The sequence below is a fragment of the Anomaloglossus baeobatrachus genome, chromosome 2 (genome assembly GCF_048569485.1).
Source record: "Anomaloglossus baeobatrachus isolate aAnoBae1 chromosome 2, aAnoBae1.hap1, whole genome shotgun sequence".
Classification (NCBI taxonomy): Eukaryota; Metazoa; Chordata; class Amphibia; order Anura; family Aromobatidae; genus Anomaloglossus; species Anomaloglossus baeobatrachus.
In genome coordinates this window covers 133,143,201-133,160,004 of record NC_134354.1, presented here as the reverse complement: position 1 = coordinate 133,160,004, position 16,804 = coordinate 133,143,201, and the positions used below count along the sequence as shown (strand labels likewise).

Here is a 16,804-nt window from a genome sequence, read left to right as displayed (position 1 = left end):
AGCAAATACAAGGTTGCTTCATTGGGGAGAGACATGTTGGAGTGTGTATGATGTGATAAAGAGCCCAAAAGCATTGATTTCACAGGGTTTTTAACCTAAAAAACTAAATTGGGAAGTTAATTGTCCAATTAAACACAACTGGAGCACATCATGATGGGCTAACAAGGTTATTAGTGGTAAAATACGGTTCTAAAAAAACGGACAGCACACGTATGTATTTTATGCCAATACGGACATTCCACACGTACACACGGAACGAGAGACACATACGTTTTTAATGCGGAAGTGTGTTTTAGGCCCTGGAAAGGATTCCTGGATACCAAGAATACAGAGGCATGGCGGAGGTGGAGGGAAGTAGAGAAAAATGTTTTCATTTGTGGATGTGCGCAAACAAAAGTGATGAAATGTCAAACAGAGATGCAGATAAAACCAGAGGTCAGAGAGCACCTCGTAGATGAAGTGTCCAGTCCAGTGATGAGAGCTCCGCGGCTCTCTGCTCTCCTGCTCTTGGGGGCAGCATGGATTGTCCAGGCTGCAGAAGGTAGGTGGACATAGAAATATGGTTGTGTATATCTACATGTATGGCTGTAGCTTTAGTTTAGTAAGTTCTCCTTAAAGAGGTTTTAGGCCGGGTTCCCGAGATCAGGATTAGCAACGTTTTGCAGCCAGCCTATATCCACTGCCTCCAAGACGCTGCGTTGTACAGTAAAAGCACAATGGATGGGATTGATAGCAATCCCATGCCCACTGTGCTTCTTTTCTCTGCAGCGTAAACTGACATGCGGCACGGTTTGCGGAGCCACATCATATCAATTTATGCTTGTGGAGACGGAAGTGTTCTCTGAGGGGAGAACATAGCAAAAGTCTGCAGTTCCCACAACCCTAATCGTGGGCACGGACGCTGCATTCACTTGAGTCTCCGCAGTAGGGCTGACACTGATCGTGTGCACTCACCCTTAAGCTCATTTTTGTAAATGGCTGACAATGTATAAAAATAACAGGAGTAATGTTTACCAAACCACATAACACTGGAGCAGCTACAGTTTGGGAAGGGACTACCTCTACTATGATCTTTAACTTTGCGCTCATTTACATGTCCTTGATCATCAGTTTAATCTCGGATCGCAATGCATTGACAGGCCATGCGTCTGCTGACCTAAGTGTGACAGCTTCATATATTTCTACAGTATAAGGCTGTCACACTCGGTTCGGGAGATGAGGGGTCAATCCATGCATTGCGATCCAAGATCAGCCCTTATGGTTCATTCAGACGTCAGTGATTTTCTTGTATGAGAAAACGGGTCAAAGTATCATAGTTAGTTTTGGCAGAATTTCATCAGTTTATCTTGGATGAAAAAAATGATGGCAGTTTCTCATCATTCTCATATCATAGAGTTCATAAAAAATGGACAGCACATGGATTGATCCAAAACCCAGATCAAAGTCGGATGAGTCTCCTTGATTTTGTGCAGACCACTCGGTGAGCAAAAATACACGGACATCTGAACAGTCGTGTTTTCTCTGTAAAAAAACACAGAACTTATACAAGAAACACTAGCATCTGAATGAGCATTAAAGGGAATCATCAGGTTTTTGCCATCTAATCTGAGAGCAGCATAACATAGGGGTGGAGATCCTGATTCCAGCGATGTGTCACTTACTGGGCTGCTTAGTGTAGTTTTGATAAAATCAGCAGTAGATTATCATTAGAGGACTACTTAGCCTGCTGACAGGTAGTACAGCATATTCATTAGCTCTGTATAACTGCTAGATCTGCAGCAGAGAAAACATTGATTTGATCAAAATGACAGCAAACAGCTCAGTAAGTGACACATCGCTGGAATAAGGGTCTCTGTCTCTACATTATGCTGCTCTCAGATGGGGTAGCAAAAACCTGGTGACAGATTCCATTTAAGTGTTTAAATGTGCTAAGCATGTGCTATTTCTCTGCTCAGTCTCCCCATCTTTGATTTGAGAAGAATGCCATTGTACATGGTGAGCATCTCCTCAATATGAAATTTGAATATAATTATTTCATTTATTTTACTAAACATATTATTTGAAAGATAAGCTGTTTACTTCCCGATGCATAAATAGATTTTTTAAAATAAAAAACTAACCACAGGGTTCAAGTTAGGGGCTTACAGAACCGTGTTTTCTCCTTCCGAGAAATACGGTCCAATTATGCTAATCAGACTTTGATCAGAGTAGGATCCGTGTTCTCAGAGGTGGAGAATAAAAAAAAAGTTTCCATTTTTCCATTATGTATTTTTTCACGGATCCATAGACTTGAATGGCCAAGTGCAAACTGTTTCTCAGAGGCAAATCATGGATGCTGCGATTTGTTTCCTCCGACTAATTGGCTCAAGAAAAGAATCAGACATATGCACTGCCTCATTAAATAACAAATCAGACATGTGCACTGCCTCATTAAATAACAAATCAGACATATGCACTGCCTCATTAAATAACAAATCAGACATGTGCACTGCCTCATTAAATAACAAATCAGACATGTGCACTGCCTCATTAAATAACAAATCAGACATGTGCACTGCCTCATTAAATAACAAATCAGACATATGCACTGCCTCATTAAATAACAAATCAGACATGTGCACTGCCTCATTAAATAACAAATCAGACATGTGCACTGCCTCATTAAATAACAAATCAGACATATGCACTGCCTCATTAAATAACTAATCAGACATATGCACTGCCTCATTAAATAACAAATCAGACATGTGCACTGCCTCATTAAATAACAAATCAGACATGTGCACTGCCTCATTAAATAACAAATCAGACATGTGCACTGCCTCATTAAATAACAAATCAGACATGTGCACTGCCTCATTAAATAGCAAATCAGACATGTGCACTGCCTCATTAAATAACAAATCAGACATGTGCACTGCCTCATTAAATAACTAATCAGACATATGCACTGCCTCATTAAATAACTAATCAGACATGTGCACTGCCTCATTAAATAACAAATCAGACATGTGCACTGCCTCATTAAATAACAAATCAGACATGTGCACTGCCTCATTAAATAACAAATCAGACATGTGCACTGCCTCATTAAATAGCAAATCAGACATGTGCACTGCCTCATTAAATAACAAATCAGACATGTGCACTGCCTCATTAAATAACTAATCAGACATATGCACTGCCTCATTAAATAACAAATCAGACATGTGCACTGCCTCATTAAATAACAAATCAGACATGTGCACTGCCTCATTAAATAACTAATCAGACATATGCACTGCCTCATTAAATAACAAATCAGACATGTGCACTGCCTCATTAAATAACTAATCAGACATATGCACGGCCTCATTAAATAACAAATCAGACATGTGCACTGCCTCATTAAATAACAAATCAGACATGTGCACTGCCTCATTAAATAACAAATCAGACATATGCACGGCCTCATTAAATAACAAATCAGACATATGCACGGCCTCATTAAATAACTAATCAGACATATGCACTGCCTCATTAAATAACAAATCAGACATGTGCACTGCCTCATTAAATAACAAATCAGACATGTGCACTGCCTCATTAAATAACAAATCAGACATGTGCACTGCCTCATTAAATAACAAATCAGACATGTGCACTGCCTCATTAAATAACTAATCAGACATATGCACTGCCTCATTAAATAACAAATCAGACATGTGCACTGCCTCATTAAATAACAAATCAGACATGTGCACTGCCTCATTAAATAACAAATCAGACATGTGCACTGCCTCATTAAATAACAAATCAGACATGTGCACTGCCTCATTAAATAACAAATCAGACATGTGCACTGCCTCATTAAATAACTAATCAGACATATGCACTGCCTCATTAAATAACAAATCAGACATGTGCACTGCCTCATTAAATAACAAATCAGACATGTGCACTGCCTCATTAAATAACTAATCAGACATATGCACGGCCTCATTAAATAACAAATCAGACATGTGCACTGCCTCATTAAATAACTAATCAGACATATGCACTGCCTCATTAAATAACAAATCAGACATGTGCACTGCCTCATTAAATAACTAATCAGACATATGCACTGCCTCATTAAATAACTAATCAGACATATGCACTGCCTCATTAAATAACAAATCAGACATGTGCACTGCCTCATTAAATAACAAATCAGACATGTGCACTGCCTCATTAAATAACAAATCAGACATGTGCACTGCCTCATTAAAGGGAACCTGTCAGGTCCAGTATGCACCCAGAACCAGGAGCAGTTCTCTCACAGGGGCGTGCTAAGATGCTAATGAATGCACAGCGTCACAGGATGATCTCACTCACCTTTCTGCTGCCATCGCCGCCCAACGCTGGATTTCGGATCAGTAGTGCGGTCATGCGCACTACTTCAGTTTGAATCCAGTACGCGTACACTTGGCTTCATAGTGTGCATAACCCAAACTCCAGGGTCATGCGCACTGAGCCGAAATCCAGCATCAGGCGACGATGGCGGCGGAGAAGTGAGTGAGATCATCCTGTGACGCTGCGTATTAATTAGCATGTTACCACGCCCCTGTGGGATTACTAACATGCTAATGGGGCTGACTAGCAAGGGAAGCAACACCCTTGGGACCAGTCCCTGCGCTCATTAGCATATGATAAAAGATCTTTAGAAATACTTTTTCTAAAGATCACTTTATTAATGCTAGTGTATACAGGGACGGTTAGGCAGGGATTAGTAATATGCACCCAGAACTGCTCGTGGATCTGGGTGCATATTGCACCTGACAGGTTCCCTTTAAATAACATTGGTCTGAATGCAATCCAATATTTTGACAGATAGCACTCAGACCAAAAATATGGTTATCTGCATAAGCCCTTCCAATGTAAACCATAGTGGCCTTTCTACACAGCAACTAGTGGGATATTGAGTGGGATAGTTTTTTCATTTTTTTAACAATAACATTTACCAGGAAGCTATTTTTTATACTGGATACGTTTTAAACAATACAAAATTGGTTGTAAAATAATGAGCTACTGTTTTCTTACATAAAACAATGTGATTTACTTTTGTCTTTCACTGTTGTTATTATTATTGATATTATTTAATACTTATTTCACAGTTCCATAATTAAGGATATAGAAAAAAATCTCATTCCTTTTTTTAACGGAATAACATGGGGCATTGACCTTCCCAGAGTCAACAGTTGTGTAGAAACTGCAAATAAGCATGTGATTGAACCAAACAAGGCCATGACGGTCAAAGGGCTTTGGATCAGATTTCACTGTTAAATGTTAAGATAATAAAATGTCACCATGGCGAAAAGAACGTCCCAAAAATATGACTGTGATGGGCTTGTTACATTTCTGAACATGATGGGGAATCTCTACCCAGGAAAATAATAAGGCTGTGTGCCCACGATCAGTAATAGCTAATAGCAGCGTTTTGGACTCAGAGTGTTTTCGCTGCGTCCCAAATGCTGCGTTGTACAGTAAAAGCACAATGGAAGTAACTTAAAGAAATCCCATGCATACTGTGCTTCTTTTCTCCACAGCATAAACTGACCTGCGGCGCGGCTTTCTGAGCCACACCATGTCAGTTTATGCTGTGGGAGAACACAAAGTCTGCAGGGCCCCAAACCCTGATCGTGTGCACAGGCTGCTTCAGTCTCCTGCGGAGAATACTGAAGGTCCAGGAGGCAGCGTGCCCTGATCGTGTGCACCCAATCTAACAGTCTACCAAATGTAATTCTGTCCAGAGCAGAATACACCGGAAAGGAACTTAACAGGAACCTGACAGCTGACACATGCTGTGCGATCCATCACCAGCTGTATTATTTAAGCTCTACATGCTTAATTCTGAAACACTGCAGTGTTTCAGAGAAACAATTGTTTAAAAGCCACTGGTGACTGAGCCGCACAAGAGAATAATCAGTCAAGCGAGTCCCGGGCGGCTTCTCCACACCACTGCCAAGGACTGGCTGGCTTCATGATTACAGCATTAGCTCCCCTTTTGACTTGGATCTGAAAACTGGTTGTCCCGGCTAGGGGTTAAAGTCTGCAGTCACACTTTGTGACTGCAGACTTGTGAATCCTCACAGCGTGCAGTGTGCACGCTGTCAGGATTCTCATGGAGCGGGTGGGCATACTACATATATTTTTAAAAAACAGCTTCTGTCCATGAAAAAAATCGGTTATCTGCACTACCTCATAGCTCCGATTCTCTTGGATAAGAGAAGATAGGGAAAAACATGTCTTCATCTTCTCCATTCTACACGCCCCCTGACGAAGGTTCATACCGAAATGCGCATCGGGCGCATTTACACTGCATCCACCAATATCTAGGTAATGTTATATTTTTTGTTGATGATCGCCTGCTTTGCCTGACTCCGCTTCCTTTCTGCTATATGTTTTTTTCATATATGTGATTATGAGTAGTTTCACAGCCCTGGCATTATAGCATATTCTGCCCTCATTTTCCATTCATTGTGTTTGTGATCAGTGTCCATGCTGAATATCAGTATATGATGGCACCTTTTCTTTCTTGGTGTCTAATTGTGGACATATTTATGAAGACATATTGACATATTTCTGAAGATTGGATGTCTTTGCTGCAAATAGTGTATCCTTATTGATTGATCATTGATTTTGTGATCATCTCCTTGCAGCCTTGATACTATGTTGTTTTTTATTTTCCACCTACTGTCATCATTCAGCGTTGACACTGATTAATAACATATGGGGACACTTTATGAAACCTAGGAGTCTATTTAATATTCTATTGGAGTGGATATGTTTTCCTCTCTGCAATTGTTGTATATCGTTTTTTGCTAGCAGATGTATGGTAATTTTTTATGTACTCTTTCCTATATATTATGTTTGGTATCCTTTCTGCATGGATTAATTAAGGATATTATATACACTATCGTTGTGTTTCATTTTTTTATTCCATGCCCAGAGTATACCTTATATTAAGGATTGATTTCATCTCTATGAGTATGCTGGAAATATAGCTATATTAGCATTTTCCTCAGGCAATATATTTGTGGCCCATCAACACTTGACTGATAATCATGCAGTCTGATGACATTCTCATCCCTATATCTGATGCAATTGTATCTAGTGGTTTGCAGTGATGTAATCCGTTTTCTCCCCTTGCCACTTCACTAATAAAATCTTTATATTTTTGGACTACTTGATCGCCTACTTCTTTTTCTGTTGCTATCTTCTCCATTCTGTCAGTCTACAGATATCAGACTGCCCTCAGATATCATCCGATCCAAAAATCAGAGCAAACTGGAGCATGCAGTAATTTCTTCCTCAGATTATGGCCCATTACAAAGACACAGGACCCAACCTGTCAGGAGGATTTATGGCCCATTACAAAATCTGAGGAGTCATTCCAGAGACTCACCAGACCTCTGATCCTCCATGGATATTGGGACAATAAAACTCTCACACCACTAATCAAAGCTAATTAAGGATTCACTTTCTAAGCTCAGTGTTTGTTTAGTTAAATGTCTTTTATTATGCCATCCCTCTGCTCTGTTTGTGCATATATTTGTGTTTCTTCAGATATTTTTTCATACCATGCCTGATGAAGGGACCTGAGATGTCTCGAAAGCTTGTTTTGTAACATCACTTTATTTTATTTTAGTTGGCCATTAAAAGGTATCACAAGATTATAATTTTGTTCCTCTCTTTTGTTCCTCTCACTGAGAACATTCAATAATTCTTCCTCAGACAAACTCTGTTCAAGGAAACATTCAGACATGTGCATGGCCCCATAGACTAACATTGTTCCCAGCGCAATCCAATGCTTTGTCGGATCGCACTCGGACTGATATACGGTTGTGTGAACTTGAATCACTTCACTTTTCACATATTGTAACATATCTGAATTTGAGTTTTCCTGTCTTCTTATTGCAGAGTCCTGTGTTGGTCGATGTTTAGAAGGGTTTAATGCTGCCAAAAAATGCCAATGTGATAACTTATGCATATACTACAGGAGCTGCTGCAATGACTACATGTCAGTCTGCAGACCAAAAGGTAAGAATTTAATAGGAGGCTGTCACTCTAAAAGGGACAATTTAACCCCGTCATGGCCAGGCAATTATTTTTTTTGCATATCTGTTTTTTCTACTTCTCTTTCAACTTTGTTTTATTTTTCCATCAACATAGCCTTATGGGGGCTTCTTTTCTGCTGGATGAAATTTGAACAACAACATTTGTAATACCATATAATGTTTGTTTAAAGTGTTTTGACTTTATGTTAAAAGACTTATTATTAAGTGCGTAAAATTAAATTGCGCAATTTTTTTAAAATTACTTTAGCTCACAAATATACACAATAGGACTGCTGATCAGTAAAACTTTACTGATCTTCGGTCATTGCCTTTTAGATAAGCACACTAATAGGCTGTGATGCACCACCAAGAACAATGGTCTTTTGTGTTGGTATATGCAACAGATGAGGACTTCTTTATCTCTGTGAAGGAGGACTTTATGCTGATCTAACAGTAGATGATGATGTTGTGCAAAGTATCCTTATTCACTGTACTGTAAAAAGTCTCTTGTTTCTTCCTGGTTTTGGTTTCTCTTCCTGGTACAGTGCTGTATGACTGTGCATATTTTTACCTCATGTTTTGTGAAGTAAAGAGCTTGTTATCCCATGTAATCTGCTCTGTGAACTTTCTTTTGCAACTGGGAAGCTAGAAGCTGTGCAACAGGTTATGGGCCCAGGCACCCATAATCCATATACATATCTACACATATTTTGGTTACTTTTTGGTATATAAAATTTGTTTAAAATGGGAACACACAAAATGTATTGCATGGCATTCAAATATTGTAAGTATGTATAAATTTGTAACATTCTGTAAATTGCCAAATTTGTGGCTCAATTTTTGGATCATAGTCTATTTATTGTTAGTAGCATTAGTCATTGAGGTATTATTTTTAAGACCCCAGGCAATACATTTTCTAGGAGTAAACTGTATGTCAAGTTCCTATAAAAAGAGCCTTGCTAATTTTTAAGTCACACTATAATAATGTACTATTATAAGATGACCTACTAGACACAGCTGGCAAGTGGCCAGAGTTGAAAGTTGAATTCTAGAGTCCACATTGGAAATACCTGAATAACAAATGGCTGCACATACTTTTTGCTTGACTCAATGTGACCAAAGTGTGATTAAGTCAAGCAAAAAGTACTCAGCAAAACAACCAACCAACACAGCACATGCCCCCTGTAGCATCTCACCATCACAATTTTGGTTATTGTTGAGATACTCATTTTGCCCCAAGTTTTAGGCATCTTTAGGTGCTCTCTGGCTAATGTAGCTAGAGGGAATCTAGACTGAGGGTCTGCTTATAGGGAATTGGCCAGTAAGATTAGCCCCACAATGCACATATAAACATGCAAGTCTTTGAAAGCCAAATCCATCAACTCTTTTATATATTGTATATTTTGTTGCAGTCTTGAGAAATTAGAGTTTTAATACATATGCAGATGATGAGTTAACTGCTTAGGATTGATAGGGGGATTCCCAAGCCTCTGCCTCCTCAGGTTATTTCCCCAGCAAGCTTAATTGATAGCAAAATATCTCTTTTCTTTGCCTGACATCACAGAGATAGTGATTATCAGTCGAGGTAAAAAGTCTGGTGTTGGGCAAGGAAACAGCCTCAGGAGACAGAGGCTTGGGAAGGGCACTGTCACTCCAAGACCACTTAATTGGCATATGAATTCATTTGTTGATTTCTCAGGAATGAAGTAACAGATGTGTAACACTTTTCACCTTGCCTGCCACCCAAAGGTGTCTGCTCCATCCCTGGTCACTGTTTCTGTTTCCTGGGACATGTGCATGCTGCACAGGCCTCCTGGGAGTACCCTTAGGGTTCACGCATGGACACGACCCTTCTGGGTCAGGGCCAGTAAGCCCTGACCCAGAAGAATCTTTCAGCATGACTGAGAGTCATCAGGTATTTAAGGCACTCTCCCCTTAAGGGAGGTGCCTGGGCAACGAGTTATATATGTTGCTAGTTCTCAAGTGCCTTTGTGCTGCTGTTGCTTTTACTATGCTGTTGCTGATTCCTTTCTGTGTTTCAGCACATGTCAAGTCCGCTGCTGCTGCAACTACCTACACCAGCCGCTCCTACAATATTCGCTGCTGCGAGTATCCTCTCTGGTTGCTCCTACGGTATCCACAGCTACTGCCACAACTATCCACAGCGGCTGCTACTACGAGATCTGCTGCTAATGCTGCAATTATCCACATCGGCCGCTCCTACAATATCCGCTGCTGCAGCAACTATCCACACCGGCTGCCCCTATGAGATCCGTTGCTGCTGCTACAACAACCAGACACTGTTTGTGTCCGTGGCACCAGCTGCGTTAATCCCCTCTTGCTGTCATCTGTCGGCTACCTACCAGTGTGTGTCTATCACCACCTCCTGTGGCTTTAGGGAAGTCTCTGCAGCTGTTCTAGTTCTCTCCTCCAGGCCAGTGATCAGTACCTTCGGTCCAGTGGATCCACTAACCCTTGCTCGCACCGCGAGTATTACAAAATGGAAGATATAATGGTGTGGCTGAATTTAGCTTTCAAAGACCGTCGTGACCAAATTCCTTTTAACTATACCTATACAATTATATATTAGATCAGGGGTGGGCAATTAATTTTCCCATGGGGCCACATGAAAAATTGGGATGGTTTTAGAGGGCCGGACTAATATAATTAACTCAGTTCTACCCAATATACTACATCACTACACCCCCTCCATATACTAAACCTGTAATATACTACATCACTACACCCCCTCCATATACTACACCTGTAATATACTACACCACTACACCCCCCATATACTACACCTGTAATACACTACACCCCCCATATACTACACCTGTAATATACTAAACCCCCCATATACTACACCTGTAATAAACTACATCACTACACCCCCTCCATATACTACACCTGTAATATACTACATCCCCCATATACACCTGTAATATACTACATTATTACACCCCCATATACTACACCTGTAATATACTACATCCCCCATATACACCTGTAATATACTACATTACTACAACCCCATATACTACACCTGTAATAAAACTACATCACTGCACCCCATATACTACACCACTATATACTACACCACTATATACACACACAACACCATATACTACAACTGTAAAACTACACTACTACACCCCCAGTATTAGTCATCATCCCTCCCCTCCCCCATTGTCCCCTCCTCAGCTTATTAGTCACTACTTACCTCTCCCTTGTTATTGTCCCCGTCCTCAGGCACCTCCGTACTGGCCCCCCTCTGAGCTGCTCCTTCTCTTGTACGGGCCCTGGCTGCACCGATGCTGTTCTCCGAGGGGCCCCCACCGCTGCTTCTCTGCGTGAAGGCCCCCGCTGTGCAGCTTCTTCTCCTGCCCGGCGGGAACTTTTGAAATGACACACGCCGCGCAGTACTGACCACATCAGAGCGTGCGCGTGTGTTACAGAGAATGGTGCCGGGCAGGGAACAGAGGACATATTCCTGCGTTCCGCTGCCTACACTGTGCGGAGCTGCAGGATCCCTCCCTGCCCGGAACACAGGAGCTCGTCTCCACTGCATCGGCTGAAGACGGGCGGGCCGGTCATAGACTGCAGGCAGGCCGGATGTGGCCCGTGGGCCGCCCCTTGCCCAGGTCTGCATTAGATGAAAAGGCTACAACCGTTAACAGGTAAATCGTTACGTATGTAAACAGTATGTTCTTTTTTTTTTTCAGAAACTCGAGGAGATGTTTTTGACAATCCTGAAGATGAGTACAACTATGAAACGTTTAGTGATACCACCGGTCCGACAGAGTTGACTCAGTCAACCACAACTGTACATCAGGTTGTGGAATCTACTGAAGCGCCACAGACAACAGAGACCGCTGCAAGGCCATCTGTAATAGAAGAGAGCCCCGAAGAACTATGTAGTGGGAAACCCTTTGATGCTTTTACAAACTTCAAAAATGGTTCTATCTATGCTTTCCGAGGTAAGGAGACATGATCAGAACACTAATAGGGTTCAAAGCAACACTCCAGGATTTCTTTTATTTTTACCGCTGGAATGGTTCTTTAAATCTAAGTCCCCAACCCCTTGTCTTATACACACCCTTCTGTGTCTTCATCTGTTTTCAGCATCGCTCCCGTTGGTCTCCAGCAGTTTTTGACTTGCCAACTGCTGCAATGTTTCATGGAGCACACCAGGAGGTCACAACTTAATACAAGCCTATGAGAGCATCATTCTGGCCTCGTTCTGGCTCTCCTAGACTTGTATTGAGAGCTTGTGATGGAACTCCTGACTTCTGGCCATTCAGAAGTTAGTCACAAGATGGCGCCAGGGGATGCCAGCGGTGCTGAAGAAAGATGAAAATGCTGCAGTTGAGTATAGATCCTGGGGGAGAGGACTTCGGTTTAAAGCACTAGTTCAACACTGAAAAAAAAAACACTGGAGTGGTGCTTTAATTAAGTATTTGGGATGGTTTTTGCAACACATTTTTTGGTCACTAATGCCCAAAAATGTCATTTTCAATACATATGTCTTTTTTTTATCTCCTAAAGGAAAATACTTTTATGAACTTGATGATAAACGAGCGCTGGATGGATACCCAAAACTCATTAAGGAAGTATGGGGTATAGAAGGCCCAATAGATGCTGTATTCACTCGCTTGAACTGCCTGGGAAAGACTTATATATTTAAGGTGAGAAACTCATGTTTTTAAAAAAATATTTACCAGCACTCAACATTCTGGCATAACATTCTGGGGTCGTGTTCTTATTTTTCCTGCATCAGACCTCATGCTTTTGATTGGTCAACATCATTCAGGAGAAAAAGTACACGCCGCCAGAGAAGAATCTCTACTAACACCCACATGGATTTATCATAAATTATAATCTAAACTTTACAGGTTAATATCTCCACAGCACACAAGAGAAATTAAAAAAAATAAAATCGTTGTATTATTCTCTTTAGCAGCCACTATCCTATGATGTGGCCAGTCTAATATGCTCAAACTGGTGAAAGGTAAGCTTTACATACCTCTCTAGGTGCCTGTAACATCCACAGGGTGGAGCCCAAGAGCTTTCTACATAACATTTTAATTTTTGCGTTCAATGCATAGAGAATATACACGCCATGTGCCAACTAGTTGTACTGGGTACTGCGAACCACTCTATACACACATTTTAATCTTTGTCTTAGGAGACTAGAGTTTCAAGTGATAAATAGATTTATTATATGATTTATGAATATGTAGCATCCCAGCTCTTCTGTTCATAGGGCCACAAATCCCAAGTGGGAAAAAATCCCAAGTAGCCTAATAAAACTTGAAGGAGTATTACTATCTGAGACATCAAAAGAACATGCTATATACACTGATGAACAAAAGGGTAACAATGTTTTGATCTTTTTACTCTTAGGCTCTTTATCTCAACGTCTACGACAGTTTTGAATGTGAGACTACCTTCATTTTATAGACAATAATCTTGCCTATGTCATACATAAATTTGACATGCAACTACTTAACATATTATTAGATATGCAGATTCTTGTCATGGCACTGCATTGTTAATGTTTTGCTCGTGGAGGTGAAAAAAATCTTTTTCTTCCTGTATGCTATAAATTACAACCTGTTCTCATATTCCCTAATAGCTCATTGTGTTATTAGTTTCCCAAGCAAAAGGTCACTAGTTTGAATAGAGGAGTAGCCATGAAGAATATTTCCCAAGAAAGGAGAAACCGCATCATCCAGCTCATCGATAGCGGTCTCTCAGCCAAGAAAATTGCCAAACTGAATCATGTGAGTGCCATGACAGTTGGAAGAATATGAAATGAATTCCGTCCATCCATTCAAAAGCCAAAAGGTGGACTTCCAAGCAAAATATTAGAGTCAACAAGTCGGCTCAAGGTCTGTCAGCTCTGGTACGACAAACACAGCAGTGGAGGCGGCTCCTATGTATTATAATAGTAAGATTACAGACGTCCATGCAAAGACTGTGCGACACACGTTACACAAGTCTGAAATGGTGGCCTGAAAAAAGGTGAATAAATCGCGACTTCAATATTGTCATAAGAAATGTCGGCTCAAGTTTGCAAAAAAAGTACAAACAGTGGACAGTGGAAGATTGGAAACAGGTGATTTGGAGCAATGAGCTGGAAGTCAATAGACTAGGATCTGATGGGTCGAAATAGGTCTGGAAGAAAAAAGGGAAAAAGGGGCTAACGAATCGAGAAATTGAAGGAACTGTCAAGCTCGGTGGAGGAAGCGTGATGATATAGAATTGTTTCACAGTCAAAGGCATTGGATACTTGACCAGGATCGATGGTGGTCTCAATGCTGAGCTGTATCTGAGTATCCTACAAGACGAGTTACTTTGTACACTCAAGTACTATGAATAAGAAAAGGACGACATAGTGTTCCAGCAGGACAACCACATACCTCAAGATTGGTGAAAAAATGGTTTCATGACAATGAAGTAGAGGTGCTGGATTGGCACCCAGAGTCCCCAAACCTCAACCCAAGGATAAGCACGCATATGGGTAGAGTTGAAGAAAAAACAGTATACATACCCAAGTGAGTTGACCAGTATGCATCAACCTTGGGATCCGAAAAAGAGATCTGGGATAAGATTTACCCAGAAGGATTCAGACAGTGTTGAAAGCCAATGGTGGATTTATAAATATTAACAAAATAATTAAAATTAAAATTTAGATTTTTAGGAGCAAAACAGTAACAATGCAGTTACATGACAAGAATCTACATAACTAATCATATGTTAAATAGTTGCAAGTCAAATTTATGCATGAGATAGCCAAGAGGATTGTCTATAAAATGAAGGTCGTCTCACATTCCAAGCTGTAGTGAATGGTAGCAACACTTTGGCAACGCTAATTGTATTTTGGTCCTGCCAAAAAAGCCGATTTGATTTGATTTAGTGAGATATGGAGCCTGAAAGTCAAAAGTTCAAAGCATTGTTACCCTTTAGCTCATCAGTGTATGTAAGACAGTTGCAGAGTCAACATCTGGTTTGGGACACCAACTGCTTGGAAAAACGAGAGTCCTCTTTTTCCCTGTTTGCACTGCAGAAAGAAAACTGTGCATGCTGTTTCTGTAATAGCTGAACGTTTCACTACTCCAAGAAAACTATTATTATTATTATTATTATTAATAATAATTATTATAGCGCTATTTATTCTATGGCGCTTTACATGTGAAAAGTGTATACATAAAAACAAGTACAATAATCTTGAGCCATACAAAAACAGACTGGTACATGAGGAGAGAGAACCCTGCCCGCGAGAGCTCACAATCGGACAGCAGAGTTTAGGATAGATTGGAGGGGTGCAATAGTGTTAGAAGGGAGGCCGCAGAGCAGGAGATTGCAGTAGTCGAGGCAGGAGATAATGAGGCCATGCACTAGTGTTTTTGCTGATTCTTGGTTAAGAAATGCATGAATCCGAGATATATTTTTGAGTTGTAGTCGGCAGGTAGTGAAGAGGGCTTGGATGTGTGACTTGAAGAATAGAGCAGAGTCGAAGATTAAGGCCCCGTCACACTAAGCAACATCGCTAGCAGCATCGCTGCTGATGGACAACTTTTGTGACGTAGCAGCAATGTTGCTAGTGATGTTGCTGTGTGTGACATCCAGCAACAACCTGGCCCCTGCTGTGAGGTCGCTGGTTGTTTCTGAATGGCCTGGACCATTTTTTAGTTGTTGCTCTCCCGCTGTGCAGCACAGATCACTGTGTGTGACAGCGAGACAGCAACAACTAAATGTGCAGGCAGCAGGAGCCGGCTTCTGCGGACACTGGTAACCACGGTAAACATCGGGTAACCAAGAAGCCCTGTCCTTGGTTACCCGATATTCACCTTCGTTACCAGCCTCCGCCGCTCTCACATTGTCAGTGCCGGCTCCTGCTCCTTGCACGTGTAGCAGAGTACACATCGGGTAATTAACCCGATGTGTACTGTAACTAGGAGAGCAGGGAGCCAGCGCTAAGCGGTGTGCGCTGCTCCCTGCTCTCTGCACGTGTAGCTGGGTGCGCAGGTAGAGTATAACAGCTTGGTATCCACCAATATTAAATACGCCTAAAATATAACTTTTAATAAATATATTAAAATAAAAGGACCAGACATACATAAATAGCGCAATAGCGCCTAAAAATTGTCAATTGTGATATCCTATATCTGGAGTATTAGAAGAATACTATCACAGACAATAAATGATAGGCAATAGATTGGTCGGCATTAGATAACCCTCAGTAAGTAATGCAAGGAGGGAAATAAAAGGCAACAATCTCACCCGTCTTCACTTCATTAAGGGTGAGTGTTCCTCAGCCGCAAGAAGGTGTAAGATACGGAGTTGCTACATCAATAAGATCCTGTGGCTTCCACACGTATTCCACGGGTTCTCTTTGCAAACAACTCCGATGTAATATAATAGAAACTTTTTCCTTTTCTCAACGCGTTTCAATAAATCCATAAATCATCAGGAGAATTAGAAAGGAAATGTGGTGTCTTTTAATGGAACCGGCATATCCGCCATGAGGTTCAGACACCCATCCGATGCCACATTGCTATGTCACTCCTAGGACCGGCACTTCAGCCACTATATGGGTCCAAAAAGATAATCAAATAAGTCTCCAAAGACAAGGGAAATCGGCCTCACCACATCAAACAATAACAGTTCGGAGGGCCACAAGCAGTTTGTGTACTTACCAAAGTCCTGACACGTGGCGC

At 41.0% G+C, this 16,804-nt stretch overlaps 1 protein-coding gene across 1 annotated transcript in view; it reads left to right on the top strand.

The window, feature by feature from the left end:
- Window positions 1-474: 474 nt before the first annotated feature.
- VTN (vitronectin) overlaps window positions 475-16,804 on the top strand; it is a 65,524-nt gene continuing 49,194 nt past the window's right edge. Inside the window, exons 1-4 of the mRNA XM_075333266.1 lie at window positions 475-541; window positions 7,942-8,061; window positions 11,804-12,058; window positions 12,627-12,766. Coding sequence (XP_075189381.1) covers window positions 475-541; window positions 7,942-8,061; window positions 11,804-12,058; window positions 12,627-12,766 — 582 coding nt within the window. The remainder of the gene's footprint in view (window positions 542-7,941; window positions 8,062-11,803; window positions 12,059-12,626; window positions 12,767-16,804) is intronic.